This window comes from Tetrao urogallus (genome assembly GCF_951394365.1).
Source record: "Tetrao urogallus genome assembly, chromosome: Z".
In the NCBI taxonomy this organism is placed as follows: Eukaryota; Metazoa; Chordata; class Aves; order Galliformes; family Phasianidae; genus Tetrao; species Tetrao urogallus.
Genome location: NC_136816.1, coordinates 10884822 through 10900577, shown reverse-complemented (window position 1 = coordinate 10900577; position 15756 = coordinate 10884822). Strand labels below are relative to the sequence as shown.

The window sequence follows — 15756 nt, the reverse complement described above, 5'->3', positions numbered from 1 at the left end:
AGGTTTGTCACTGAATTCTTCCATGCAAAAAAAATGGCCCCCATTGATATTTGTCAGTATTTGCTGAACACTGATGGAGACCAACCAGTGGGTGTGCAAGCAAAGAAATGTGATGAGTGGTGCATTTCAGCAGTGTTGGCAGCAAACAATGGCTCACTGCTGCTGGTGCAGTTTGAGTGTGGCATGCAGGCTCTTGTTCATGCTGGTGAAAATGCATAACTAATGGTGATGACTACGCTGAAAAATGATGCTTTTTATCTGAGGATTTGCTCTATCAAACAGTGTTCTTATGCTCTTGGTAATTTCCATGGTAATAAATAGGATGCACTACTTTTGGAGTGACCTATATATATTGAACTTCTCTATCACCACAGGCCTTGCTAGTAAGAACATTGTGCTGAATCACTGTTGCCCATACGCTAGTGAGTTTCTCTTTAACAGCAGAAGATCTAATATTTCTTTGACACCACACAGACTTCCTTTTTTTTTTTTTTTTTCCAACTCTTTGCAGTGCAGAAGCATTCATTTGGATGCGTACGCTGATGGGAGCTGGAAGCTGGAAGTGCCACTCTAGGGGGAAAAGCCTGGCGGAGATCCTCAGACTAAGTCAGTGACACTCTCCAGAAAATGAGCTGTGGCCTCCTCAAGCCCCTCGTAATGCATGCCAAAGGGTGGAGGCTGCGCACTTGTCTTGCGTACTTCTCATTTTAAGGTCAATAGACCCAGTCCTGAGTCCTCCAGCCTTGCTTTGGAGCCACTCTTGCATGACCAAAACAGGTCTCGGCTTCCTTTCCTGATGAACATTTTGGGTTCCATCTGGAAATCAGTTCAGACGTGAGAGTCCATCTTTTCCCATCCTTTGCCTCCAAATTTGCGAGGAAAGGCTTGTCCATGAGGAGTGGTGCATGGTGGATCTCTAGTCTCAGCAGAAGGCTTGTCCTCTGCTGGACATGTGGGACATACACAAAAAAAAAACAATTAAAGGAAGGCTGTAAGGCAGGAAGCTCTCTCCTTGTGATAGAACCATAGGAGTGCAGCGAAACTCAGGGGCCACGGCCACCAGCACTGACCTGCCCTTGTGGTGCTTTCATATTGTAGCAGAAAGAGGTCTGCAAGGTAAAGCTGATGGGCTGCTCCTGATGAAATACTGGAGCCAGTTGCACTTGCCATGGGCACAGCCATACAAAGAGACATATTTACGTGGCCAGTGCCAGCATCCTGTGATCAGTACTAGCTGCTGGAGAGTGGTGGTGGCAGACACATAGTACAAGCCTTCAGTACAGCCAGGTCATCGCACCAGCTTGTGTGTTGTGGTTCCCAGCATGCATAGTCATATATTTATTTTTTGTCTGTGCACACTATCACATATCACATGTGTAAGGATGGCTTAAAGGCTAGAAAGCATTGATGCCATTGTTCCAATGAATTTGGACTCAGTGCAAAGGAAACAAAAGTTGGAGTCATTAATATCTCCATGCTGTCACTTTGTTGATGGTCTGAGCGTCCATCTTAGGTGCTGGTAGCTGTAATCTGTACAAATATTTGTGCACAGTAGAGAGATAATGCTACTGTATATGTACTGTCAAGTATTCAGATTAGAATACTAGATAGATTCAGAAGAGTAGATCACAAGGAGCTGTAAATGTCCACCTGATCGAATATTATGAATCACGGTCATGGCTGTTGAGTTCCGATGAATTCTCCAAGTCCCATCACAGCACCAGGTGTAACTGCTCTGCAGGCTACCTTTACAGTAAGGTCTGCCTTTATCACGTTATGATTGTTGGTAAGTTGTTTACGCACTTAGAATTAATGAAGAAGTCAGAGTATCCAAGTGCTTGGCAGGCATCACTGAGTCAGTAAGGAATCCAGAAAGACAAGCCAGTGTGCTGCGAGTAGAGCAGTGGTACTAATATCCAAAGTACTTAACAGTAACTCATAAAATAAGTGTATTTGTAACTTCACACATTGTTTTATCTGTTGAGGCAGCTTTGTCTTGCATGGGTAGAACGGGAATTTTGAGCATTAGATTCTGCTTCTGGCAAGATCTTGGTATATCCTCTAAGATATGTGACTTAACCTCTTTTTTTTTTTTTCCTTGTCCCTTCAGATCCCTCTCTGCGCAAAGGGATGTGAAATATTTATCTTGCTGTAAGCTGCAGGACTTCTAGGGCAGAAAGCCACTCCACAAGGGAGAAACTCAGACATGCTGTGGTGTTCGTATCCTTTGGTGCTCACTTATGCACTGTACTTCAGCAGGGCCATCCTTGTCTTGCAGAGAGGAGCTTACATGCAGAGGGAGCGCAGAGCAGGGCAGGGATTTCAAGTAGGATTGCTCAGTTGCTATATTTGATGCACAGCCAGGGTATCTTCCTCCTCCTCTTTTATCTCCTATCTCTCTCTGCCTTGGTAACAGCACTGTGCAGTCAGTCAGACACTTCTGTGGGAGGCTGCTGTGTGCTTGGTTGGAAGCTTAAATGCTTCTGCCTTTGGTGAAGAGGGAATTCTGGATTGCAGAATCACACCTTGTTTATCTTCTGCATGACCAGAAGAGAAATTTGCAAAGAGCATGACAAAGCTGCTAAACTGTACACTTGTCTTTTTTTTTCTTTTTTTTTTTTTTTTATGTTGGTGGCGGTTGTGTTTTTTGTTTGTTTGTTTGTTTTGCCGGTTTGTTTGTTCATGATCATGAATTCAGGATTATGAAAAAAAGGAAAAAAATGAAAGTAAATATAAGTCACTGAGCTTTGCTGCATTTTCAGAAGTCATGCTTCCATCTCCTATTGAAGGAATGTAAATTTGCAGCCCAGAAGCCAACAAACAGAATCATAGAATGCGTTGGGTTGGAAGGGACCTGAAATCTCATTCAGCTCCAGTGCCCTGCTCTGGGCTGGTTGCCACCCACTGGATGAGGCTGCCCAGGGCCCCTTCCAACCTGGCCTGGAGCACCTCTAGGAATAGGGCACCCACAGCTTTCTTGGGCAGCTGTGCCAGGGCCTCATTACCTTCTGAGAAAAGAATTTCTTCTTAACATCTAAAGTGAATCTCCCCTCCTTGTCCTACCGCTACGAAACCGTGTAAAAAAATGATCTCCCTCCTGTTTAGTCGCTCCCTTCAAGATATGGAAGGCTGCAGTGAGGTCTCTCCACAGCCTTCTCATCTCTGTGCTGAACAAGCCCAGCTCCCTCAGCCTGTCTTCACAGGAGAGGTGCTCCTGTCCTCTGATCTTCTTTGTGGCCCTCCTTAGGACCCACTCCAACAGCTCCTCATCTTCCTTGTGCTGGGGACCCCAGAACCAGATGCAGGACTGCAGGTGGGGCCTCATGAGGGCAGAACAGTTGGGGACAATCCCCAGTCTCTCTCTGCTGCCACCCCCCTGCTGATGCAGCCCAGGATACTGTCAGCCTTCTGGGCTGCAGGTGGACACTGTTGGTTCATGTCCAGCTTTTTGTCCACCAAGACTCCAACTTTGTCCCTGCAGTGCTGCTCTCAATGAGTTCTTCTCCCATTCTCTCTATACATCATGCCTCCCTCTTGCTCCTGAAGTTATTGCAGGCTTTGGCTGACATATCTCCCTCTGATATTTCTTCTGCTGCTGGGATGGCAGAGTCCTACCATGCACTCAGGGATACCTGCAGGGGTGCAACCCGGCCAGCTGCCTGGCAGCAAGCCCTCACTATGCCACCCACACAGTGCCTCCCCACTGCTTGTGGCCCCTGGCATTGTCCAGGCTTATGTAGGGGGGAGAAATCTTGCAGAGGTGAGGGCTGGTGTGCTCCCATGGAAACCTCTGCATCTAGTGAAAAAAAAATGAATTTGCAGGATTTGTTTTTTTGGAAGAGTTGCTTGATGTAGTTTTTTCCTTCTTGACCCCTTCCCCTAAGAGCTAATTATAAGTCTTTCTAATTTCCCAGCTTTCTAATTAAATCCTTGGTGTATTAAATAAGAAACCTCAAGCAGAGATTTTTAAATGCTATTCCTGATTTTAAGCCAAGCAAGTACACACAGAATTCACCTTAGAGCCGTGATTTACATGTCTAGCTTCATAAAGATGAACTACTAACTTAATTCACCCTGGCCTCTTTTAATGAAGTTAAAGAGATTGGTCTTTGCAAGCTTAATTTTCAGCTTTCCTTCATACAAAAAAATCAATGTAGAGTAAAATGCACCTGCAGGTGAAATTAATCCTGTGCAACATGCCCAGAACAAGGCCCAGCACAGAGGATCGATGGTGAGCTGGTGCATAAAATCATAGAATCGTTAAGGCTGGAAAAGACCCATAAGATCATCACATCGAACCAACATCCCTGCTGTGCCCACTAACATAACCATTCAGAGTCACATGTACACATTTTCTTGAGGAACCAGATCAGGGTTAATTTTTCCCACTGTGCTTTGCCATGAATCTTTCAGTGACTTCTCCATGCAAAGCACGGCAGTGTTACAGGTGCTAACCCAAGGCTGGTCAGTGTGCTGGAGGAGCAGCATCCAGCATTCTAGTTTCCTGCAAGACATGGCCTCAGGAAGAATAGGAGAGGCTTTTTGGTTGAATTGTCCTCCCTTTCCACATTTGTTTCCAGGAACAAATAGCTTAACTTTACTCTGCTGAGCTGCAACCAGTGAGTGGGGCTGCAAAGCTTGTTGGCAGGCTTGTTGTCATCTTTAAAATAACAAGACATGGGACACAGCTCCTGTGAGCACAGAGAATGCAAATACTCTGGGCGGGTTGGAGATATTCTAAGCCAGGCTGGAATTGGACCAGTGGGTGGAAAAGGTGCTCCAGTTTTTGTTCTTGCTGCCTGTGTTAATGGTGAATAAGATCTAATTGGATAAAGTGCTGCATGGGTACATGGGGTACTTACCAGCTTCTGTAGACTGAGATAAAACTTCTTTTACCTTCATAGCCAGAACCAGTCTTCTCTGTACTCACTGCCCTTGTATTTTCTTTTTCTTTCTTTCTTTCTTTCTTTCTTTCTTTCTTTCTTTCTTGGGGAACCTGGCACAGCTGATGTGCCAAGGAGCACAATGGGGAGCAGCACTTGGCAATGTGTATCATAATTACAGACTTAGTTGCCAAATTCTCTGTCAACTTTCACGTTGTGTTAATGGTAGTCCTCAAGAGCGAGGCATTAGAGCAAACACTGTGTGCAATTAGCGTGAGCTATGGAAATATGCAAAGCCAAGAATTTGCTGTTAGTCTAATTAAAGTCCTAGCAGTCTAATCAAAGTAGCATTATTGGTCCCGCTGCAACAATACTTACAGACAAATTATCCAAATAGAACAGCTCGTTCTCAGCAGTGACACAGTTCAAGTTATTTTACATGCACTTCTGCTATCTCTTTTCACACCTTTCTCAGCACCTTTCCATTCATCTCTTGGTACTGAAGTCAATATCAGAAATCTTTTAGGGAGCAGAGCAAACGCGTTTGTCTTTTCAAAGGGTTGATGAAGTCTGCCAGTCTCTAAAGGTAGGAGTATTACGTTGGTGGTGGGAGTCTTTTTCTCCCCTGAGTTTGCTTTTGGTCATTTTTATTTGTTTGCTAATATTGTCTGCATATCTGCTGTACTTAGCTGCCGGTTCCCTATTCATTCACAGTTACACCTTATCTGCACATCTGTTGTAGGTGTAAGCTGGATACTTTGTTCTTTGCTCTCTCTAGAACAAGCTTTACTCTGCTCTCAAAGCAGTAATCTCTTAGTGACCCTTAACTGACCATCGGTGAGTTGTGATTTTCGCCCTGACACCTCTTGTGCCATGCTGTGCTTGCAGCCTGCTGTGATCCTGTGATAGTGCTTATGGAGGTCCTTGATACGGCCTCTGCTAATTTTTTATCAGCAGCCTTTGAGGTGTGATTTCTTCATAAATCAATTGACATTTTATTACAGCAGCCTTATCTGGGGTTGCTAGTAATCACTCTAAAACAATACTAAGAAGAGTTCCTCCATTCAGAGACACTCATGGAGTGCTATGACAGCTTCCTAAACCATTATCTTCAAGGTAAGACAGCACTTTGAGTGTGTTATAAGAACTGCTTTACAGCAACCTGGCCTTCCTGTGTTGCACTTCAAGGACCAGGACACGATGCAGGTGTGTAACTTCACAGCCTCAAAGCTCATGCGCTGTGCTCTCTTTGCGCTGCCAGAGTTTTGGCTTTTCTGATGGTGTCACTGCTGGACACTCAGCTATTCTTGCTGCATCAGAATATGCCACATTGCTTTAAAGGAATGAATAATTTTTACTAAACGCTGTTTTGAAACTTCTGTGCTTGTAGTGCTGTTCAGACAAACTCCTGAAAGGTGTGCCTCTCTGGAGCTGCCCCCATAATTTTCATTCTTCACAGGAGTGAAAAACCTGTAGCAGGGTGGCTGCAGCACAAATACCAGATGAGAAATACTCTGCAGCCTCGATGAGGTCAACTGTAAGAAAATGTGTTACTGGGAAATCACACTGCAAACAAAGCCTGGGTAGAGCTGGCAAAGATCAGCGTACATTTGATTGAGTGTGCTCACCTATCAGTCACAGCTGGATTCTGTAACAGTGCTGAACTTACAGAAAGCAATGCCGAGCTGTATGGAATTGTCCATTGTGGCTAATACTTGCATTTAATACCCCCTGGCATCTTTTATCCAAAAGCTTACAAGGGCTTTGCAGGTTGAAGATTTGGTGATTATGAATCACATCTTCTTTCCCAGAAAAGCAGAATTCCTCAGGTAACTGTTGAGGCAAGAAAGGAACAAGCAGTCATTTACCAAATGCTACGAATTAATAGCCAGGTTAAGAGAAGGCAGTAATAATTTGGATTCTCTGCAAGGAGTGTTGTGTAAAAGGAAGCAAATACATTGTCTTCCACATTTCTGTCTCCCACTAACATTAGTAGAGTGCTTGGGAGCCAGTCACAGACAAAGACCCAGCCATTTCTCCCATAGGGAACATGCCACAGACCAGAGGTGATCCTCTAGAGCACTGCATTGGCATTTTAATGATGGGGGAAAGCCTTTTATGGAGAATTAGTGCTCCCTTGATCTCCCTGTGTTATCAATCATCTGTCTTCTAACATTAGTGACATGTTTTAGGGAAAGAAAAAGTGTTTTGGCTCTTGGCATCTCTATGAAATATTCTCAGTTGAACTTTAAATGTTGGTTTTTCCCCCCGCTGAAGCAAAGAACACCTTGAAGTTTTTGAAGTAGTATTACTTACGATAATTTATAAATGGCCATGAAGATAAATAATGGGTCTTTCTTTCCAAGAACAGCTGAATGTTCTTATTTTATACTGCCTGTTTGACCTTGTAGAGAGCTGTACTTACTCAGATTAGTTTGAAGTTCTCGAATGTAGTCAGTAGAGATGTTAAGCAACCCGAATTCTTGACTGTCTGGTCAAACAAGAAAAATCATTTTGAGGACAAACTAAGACAGTCCTTAAATTAATGCTTGTTTTTGTTGTTGTTTCCTTTTTAAATCAGCAGTTAGTGCCTCGTTAGGATCTGCTGATAAGTGTTGCCTGGACAGTTGCCAGGCTTGTTTTGCTGTAGGAATAAGGATGGTTTTAGCTAGTTTGAACTGGCTTTTCTCTCTCAGATTTGAAATTGTCTGCAAAAAAGTAGCCTTTGTTTGGGGATCTGCATTGTTTCAAATTATAGTCTTGTTCTAACAGGTGCATGTGTGGAGAGACAAGATGTGCAAGACTATGAAAGAGAATTAGTAAAGTCATCCTCCTCTTCTTGGGCCAGTGGGGGAGAAATTCCTTGCTCACATTGGCTTGTTTTACATAGATGAATAGTCCTAATCATCTGGGTCTAGGATTTTCTTCCCCAGAGGAACAAAAGATGAATTTATTCTTCTTTTCAAATAGCAGAAGAAATTGGTATTTTTAATCATGCTGATGCTATGTAAGTAGATGTTTAAGTGTTTTTCTGGATGAAGGCCTGAAGGCTGAATGTAACACTTAGTGATGTCCATGAGAAGCCTTAGGGAGTTTAGCTGGGGCTGGAAAAAGGCCAGAAGCAGCATTACACCACGGTTCCAGCATTTGATACCAGAAGCATGCTGGGCTCTTGGGACTAACGAGTGAGGCACAGAAATGAAATATCCTTGGCTGAAGGTATGGAGAGCTCTAAGCTCCCCTTCTCACCATACGTGGTGTGAGACAGTCAGTGACCCTGGTGAAGTGAGAGCTGCTCACACTTTCCTAACTCCTCACCTGTCTCCAGAATGCACCAGCAGCCGCTCTCCAGCTGGTTGGGCCAACAGTGGGACCTTCCCATCCAGAGCCCTTCCTGCACTCTGACAGGTGCCACAAAACCTCTGTGAAGCATTGCAGTTTCAGCAGCAAGGAACCTACAAAGGAAAAACAAAATATTTCACAGCATCTTTCTTTTTGGCATGTAAAGAAAAAGCAATAGGTAGGCACTTAGTCTGTAGGGAGCTGGGTATTGAGCCTAAACTTTGTTGTTTCAACCATGGAAGAAATAGCTTCTCAGTTTTTGAAGCTCCAGCATCAGCTTGCTCACAGCTGCCGTTTAACTCTGTTTGTAAAGCTGTGAGTCCCCACAGCTGCACTGAAAGCCAGAAGGCTTTTTTTTCTGTTCAGCAGAGGTTTCTCTAGTGTAATTATGTAACTTGTTTTCTCTTTTGTTTCTTATCATAAACACTGCCATGAACACTGCCTTTGCCCCTTAGAATCAATGGGGAATAATATTTTCAATATGTTATTTAGTTCTACAGTTAGCAAAAATTATTCGCATAGTGCTTTTAACTCTGCTAATGGATCTACCATAATGTCAGATAAAATGTCACCATGGCCATGTGTAATTAGCATTACAAATTTGGTTGAAGAGTTAAATGGTCAGATCCTGCAGGGTGCAAGTCAGTCTAGCTCCAAGCATTATGTTCACAAGATTTTCAAGATTTTGCTTTACCGAGAATGGGTCTACAGATGACTGAGACAGCCTTGAAAATGATGTAATTGATGAAATGCAAGTCATGTTTTGGGTGTTAAGTGGACCTGCTATCTCAAGTATCTCAGGCAATGAAAGGAAAAATTGCTCTGGTTGCAGTACAGAAAGCAAATAAGTAGTTACTGTCTCTTTTTGTGTAGAGAACTGAAACACATCAGATCATATAGAGTTCATTGTTCTGGGATTGGCTTGGTCTGAAGCCCACTGGACGTCAGTGGAAAGACCGTCGGTATCCAAAATCCAAAAGTGATTAATCAGAAAATAAGGATTCTAGGTTCGTTAGTTACCCAGAAGTTGAAATCAAGTCATACTGGCTGGTTTATAAAACATGAGCTAATTATGCGCGGTAAGAAATTAAGTCTTCATAAACATTGGAAATGCTTTTGCTCGTTGAGACTTTGTAAATGCAAACACATTAAAAACAAATTCCAATTAACATTATTCAAATGAGTTCTAATTTTCTGTGCAATGCAGAAAAAAATTGATGCAAAACATTCTACCTTTAATAACAGCTTAAAGTAAAATAGAAACAAAACGATTGATTTTCCATACAAGAATTAATTGGCGGTTTAACTGAAACAGTCAAACTTTACTGATTTCCGAAGTCAAGTAATAAAGGTGTCTGCCTAAGAGTTTTGATAAGGATGGATAGGCACAGTTCAATACACTGATATTATCTCATACATCTTCTATTTCCTGATAAGTAGAAAGTTACACATATCTAAACTATCATTTAAGTTGTCAAAAGCCTTTGCTCTGAAATTATGCAGCCTCAATAATTGCTATTGAATTACTGAATAGGCAGTTTTTGGAAGTTCTTCATTATAAAGCAGTAATTTTTTATTTTATAGAAAAATGAATCATCAAAAATATATAAAGGCTCATCAAAGATGTATTCTGTATGTATACATGTGACTTTATCTGTGTAATTTTTTCAGCCCCCACTAGGCTCAGTTGCAGTCTACAAATGACATATAAACCTTTCAAAATAAAATTAAGAAGGTATTAAATCCAAATATCTTCAAACATCACTGCATCATTTCTTGAAAGGTTTTTTGCATGTAAAAACAGTAAGGTCGACCAATGTTTCTCTAGATGAACCCTGTGATTGAATGTGTTGTGAATGAACCAGCCTGACCCGTCAAGTGTCCCAAAGCTAAATCCCAAGCACAAAGCAGATATAAATTGGTAGTAAAACAAAGTTGCTTGTTGATTCCCAAAGTCAGTAGGATTGTTTGCATGGTGGGCTGAAAATTAAGCAGAACACAGAGGCCTTCTAATTGGTTTTCCTGTATGTCACTGTACCAGAAAGGTTCTGAAGGCACGTTTTTAGTCAGTTCCCTTCAAATTACCACTTGGTCCTCATGCACTTCATGCCACTTTTTCAGGGCTTAAAGTTTACCTTTCAAGCATGCTAACAATGAAATAAGCAGTTAATCACAGTGCTGGTAATTGCTATAGTACAGGTACCTGTTGATTATAGAGAATGACAACTAAAACCTGCTAACAACCTCCTTTAAAAACATGTTTGATGTAAACAGGTTATGCCAGTTCACATCCACTCAGTGAATCGTAGAATGATAGAACTGTTTGAATTGAGGGGAGCCTTAAAGGCCATCTCATCTAACTCTCCTCCAATGAACAGGGACATCTGTAGCTAGATCAGTGTGTCCAGAGCTCTGTCCAGGCCTGACCCAGAGTGAAGTGTCTCAATGCAAGAAGAGTCTGTTGCACCACAATGACACATCTAAGTATTTTCACATTAAAAAGGGACCACTGTTAGAACTCCTCAGAAACAAACCTCTGGCTGCACTACTGTAGGAAGTCCATCTTCCATCTGAGACTACCCACAAGTGCAGTGCAGTTTGTCTTCATCTGCACTGCTGAATAAAATTAAAACCAGTTTTCTAGCCCCAAAGGAAAGTTTCTCTATATGTGTTCAGTGCTGTGTTTCCTGTGGGTACAGTGTGAACCCCAGTGACCCCAGCATGTAATTTTTACCTGTTCTGTATCTTTTTTGCTTCAAAACTGCTTTGATACATGCAGTGTTTGGAAGAACTGTGCTGTGGACAGGAGGGAATCTTACTTAGTGTGCAACAGTGCATTAGCACTGTGTTTAGCATGGGCGCATATAGGTCTAGAGATGTCCGAACCTGCTGGGTAAGGTGGAGCACCAGTTCTCATGCACTTGCCCATACTGTCTAATGAGAATAATCCCCTAAATGTACTGGAACTCACACTGACACACATAGAACACCAAGGAGAGCTACTTGTCGTGGACCAAACCCAGTGTGGGAACAAATTACAGAGCGCAAATGCTCATGTTTGTTTTCTGGAAGCTTTTTTTCAGAAGTATGGATACAAATATTCTTGCTAACTTCAATCATTCATCAGTACAGGGTGGTTTTTCTGTGTCCAGTGTATTTTTTCTTTGGTATCTGCATGTACACTGTAATAGCTGTGAAGCTATGATTGAGATGCTATTCTTCTGAATGAACCAGAGAATTTTGAGCTTCCTGATGCAGTATGTACAGGTTGTACGCTATCTCTCATATGTGCAAAATGTTCTATTTATGGTGAATAACTTACTTGTAAACTGGAAAATTAACTAAGTCAATAGGCTTGCAAGGTTGTTTGGAGGCCAGACTTTTACTTGATCTTGGGCAGAGGACACAAGGAAAACTTTCTATGCCCTTCTGTTTCAACTGAGGGACAAACTAAAGCTAATTTATTGTATGAGCTCATAATTTTAGCCAGAAAAGTTTGTCTTAATTGAGTTTTTAGACACTAATTTATTCAAATCAGCTTCCCAAATCCAGGTATTATGTGCAAAGCTTTTTTTTTCTGTGCTAATCATGTATTTCAATTAATAGGCAATGTTTAGCTTAGAGCTCACAGAGTCTGCACAGCTTAGCTTCTTGTGCATTCAGTAACTTGTCCTTTATCAAAGAGTCAATCCTCTTGTGCTTTATTGGCAGTACATGATGTGCATTGATTGTGGACACTGATCTGTTCAATTAGCTTATTTATGAGTCTGTGTAAAAACAAGACACTGGTACCAAAACCAGGAGGTAACGAAAGAGCTGAGAGCTTCTTCATTTAAAGTATTCTCTCACAACTAAACTCTGAATTTAAATGATTTGCTCAGGAAAATGCATGATGAGTTCACGTAGCTGCAAATTAACACAGTTAAAGCTTGCTGCTTTTAAATGGTGTTTAACTCTTCCACTTGTTTGTTTGGGGTTTTTTGTTTGGTTGCTTTTTTTTTTTGTTTGCTGCATTCTACCTCTTACATCCAAAGCGGAGAGCCAGGGTTTTATTTTAGTGCATTTCTGATTATTTCAAATTTAGAATACTGTTTCTAAGATCCATCCAAGCTGGAGCCTGTAGTGATCACTAAAATATTGCTAAAATCGAAGGACAGCATTTTATACTAGCTTTAAACAGAGTAAAGGTCTGATTCCCTCTCGTGTATTCTACTTGTTATCTACCTAAAATGTAAGAGCATGAGGAACAGACCTGAAGGGCTGAGCGACTTAGGAGTGGATAGAAAGATGATGAAATTCAGGAACCTGTGTAGGATAATATATAATTTGAGGGGGCATGAATACCGGCAAATGTTGATATGAAGTCACAACAAAGATCTTACAAGCCAAATCAGATCCTGAAACTGACTTCTTAACTGACTTCATAGAAAAGCTATACCGAGGACTGTCAAGTTCTGAGCTGAAACCAAGCAGATGAATTAGCCTCATATCCTCCCTCCTTTCCTGGAAAAGATACAGCAAAAGGCAGTGTTGCTGGGAAATGTAACTGATTACGTTCTATTCTATCATCAATGACTTAAAAAATATAAGTATGGAATGCCTATTTGTCAAGTATTTTCCAAATCAGATAGCACAGAGTGTGCACATCTTAGCCCTTTGCTTATTTAGTACCTAGCCCTTTACCAAGGAATTAATCTTCTCAGGTTTTATTAGCAGTACATGATGTGCGCTGGTTGTCAGTGATAATGTTCCGTTAGCTTCCTTCATGTATCTGTGTAGGAAAAGTCCACTACTACTCTCTCACCCCCCCATCCCAGCCCCTGAAAAAAAAAAGGAGAAAAAAAAAACAAAAAAAACCCTGAAATTCCTTTTTTATCTTCATTTACTTTTTACCAAAGCACTTGACAGTTTCCATTGAATTTAAGCATTATTGCCATGATTGAATGCAAATAATAGTCTTACTTTCTCATACGCTCTGTTAGAAGAAAATGGAATTCAGTGATCGAGAATGACAAGAAATCCAAAAGTACAAGTGGATTTAGAGAAATTTGAATTATTGGAAACAGACCCTTTGATGATTATTGAAGTTGACTCAGGTTCTAGCCCAGAAAGCCCTTGATTCACTGTAAGTTGGGTAGATCTAAGTCTCAGTTTCTCACACCGTTACCTAGATCAACAATTGATTACTTGGAACAACGTAACTGAACATGCACTCCTCACATAAAAATTAAGAAAAGGCATTAACTTTAGTGCTAACTTATTTCTAATTAAAATATTTTGTATTTTTAACTGCAGAATCCCCTCCATCTGCAAATGAGTTTAGAAAACTCGTTGAGCTCTGATGCTGATGTCACATTCTCAATCCTTGCAATGAACAACTGGTACAACTTCAGCTTAATGGTATGCCAGGAGGAGTGGAACATCACGGATTTTCTCTTCCTCACACAACAGAGCTCCAAGTTCCACCTGGGGTCCATTATAAACATCACAGCAAATCTCACTTCAACCAAGGACCTTCTGAACTACCTACAGTTTTACCTGGAGAGCATCAAAGACACAACATCTACCATGGTCATGTTTGGATGTGACATGGAGAAAACAAGGAGAATTTTTGAAATAACTACCCGATTTGGTGTGATGCCTCCAGAACTTCACTGGATTATTGGGGATTCACAGAACGTGGAAGAACTGAGGACAGAAGGTTTGCCACTCGGTCTCATTGCTCATGGCAAGACAACACAGTCTGTCTTTGAGCATTATGTGCAGGATGCAATGGAGCTGGTAGCAAGAGCTGTAGCAGCAGCCACCATGATTCAGCCTGAACTAGCTCTTATTCCGAGTACAATGAATTGCATGGACACAGATGAAAAAAATATAACCTCAGGACAGTATTTGTCGAAGTAAGTTTGTTGTTGCTGTTTGCAGCTAGCATTTCTGGTATCAAATAACATCTTAGTTTTCTTTCCCTTCTCAGCCCATCTTTATAGCATGGCTGTAATGCTATTCACCCTTACTAATGCATGCATTTGTTTCAGTATTTCTTCCTGCTTCACTCTACTGGAGACAAAATGAAGCTTAAACTTAGCCATAGAGGGAGGTGAGGGCAGTTGTGGAAAAAGATCCTGTTCCACAGAGGCAGAGATAGTACAGAGAGTGTGTAGGCTCAGCTGCAGCCTAAGCACTGAAAGTATCTTGTAATTATATATCTGTGGGAGAAGTCAAATTCCCTCAGGTTTTGAGATATGTGAGAGAATACAAAACACAAAATGAGTATTTGTGCTACCAAAGAAATGAGTATAAAAACAGGTGTGTGTTTTCAGGCCCTTGCTAGTATGCTTCCTTGGGTCAGGAATGAGCAAACAAAAAAACCCTTGGCCATTTAGACACCACTTGTGCAGGCTGAGAGTTCTCAAAGCTACAAGAAGTGCCAGAAACCAAATCTTCTGTAGGTTATAGTGGGAAGCTCCTCTTGCAGCTTCTAAAACTGTAGACCAATTGTTCCCAAAACCACTTGGAGATCAATGTTTACAAATATTTGAGGCTTTAACATCTGAGAAAGATGCATGATTCCTTTTAAAAACAAACAGAAGAGTCCTTGTTATGTGTGTGAAGTCATCAGCTGTTCTACATTTAGTGACTGCTGCAGATTTTTACCCCCTTACACCTGGTTTTTAGCCTACAGATGTTAATGGATGGGGTTAGGATAGGAATTCTTGAGCCGAATGTTTGAGTGTTACAATGTTTTGAGGATTAAGGAAGAGTCAAAGAGAAACAAAAGCTACATCAAAACACTTCTGTGTATTCCTCCGTAACATTTCTTCATTGTTTTCTTCAAAAAACTAGTAGCACTTACATGATGAACATGGACTGCTGTCATCAGATTGTCATATTTGCCACAGCTATGAAATATCTTGTCCCTTCATCTTGATTAAGATACAGTGGAAGGCAAGAAGGTAGGGAGGAATCTGTCCTCAGAAGGAATTACTTGAATCAGCTGGGGAAAGAGATGGTTTATGGGGAATCTGTAAAGATGTACAAAGTCACTAGTGAAATGAAGGGAGTAGACACAAATAAATCATTCATTGTCTTTTTGCCTTAAAGAAACAAGGGAGATGAAGTCAACAAGGTTCAGAACAAATCAAAAGCAGCACTTTATACCACTGCACTGTGGTACAGTACAGTACAGAGAGTATGTTTGTAAATTCAAGGAATACTAGCATTTTAAGTGAGTTCAAGAGGAAGGCCGAATGAAGTGCTTGCAAGAGAATTCAGAGGGAGCAACACCACACTGACAAATCACAGCAGGCTCTGGAAATGCCTGGAACTCAAAATGGTTGAGAACTGTCAAAACATTAGGAGAAAATGTCATACACTTGGCCTGCTTTTCCCTAGGTAGCTGCTGGTGGACTGTGTTGAGGAGAACAAGGTTGATAAACCCTTGGTCTGAATCACTGCAGTGCATAGTGTATGCAGACACCTGATGGCCAGTCCTTATGTATTTGAGTTAGCAGCACAACTATTAATTCCTAAC

General features: G+C 41.4%; 1 protein-coding gene across 1 annotated transcript in view; it reads left to right on the top strand.

Annotated features, from left to right (window-relative positions):
* The window catches only part of GRIN3A (glutamate ionotropic receptor NMDA type subunit 3A), a gene marked incomplete at both ends in the record, with an annotated part of 67054 nt that overhangs the window by 15425 nt on the left and 35873 nt on the right, over window positions 1-15756 (top strand). Inside the window, one exon of the mRNA XM_079548621.1 lies at window positions 13521-14125. Coding sequence (XP_079404747.1) covers window positions 13521-14125 — 605 coding nt within the window. The remainder of the gene's footprint in view (window positions 1-13520; window positions 14126-15756) is intronic.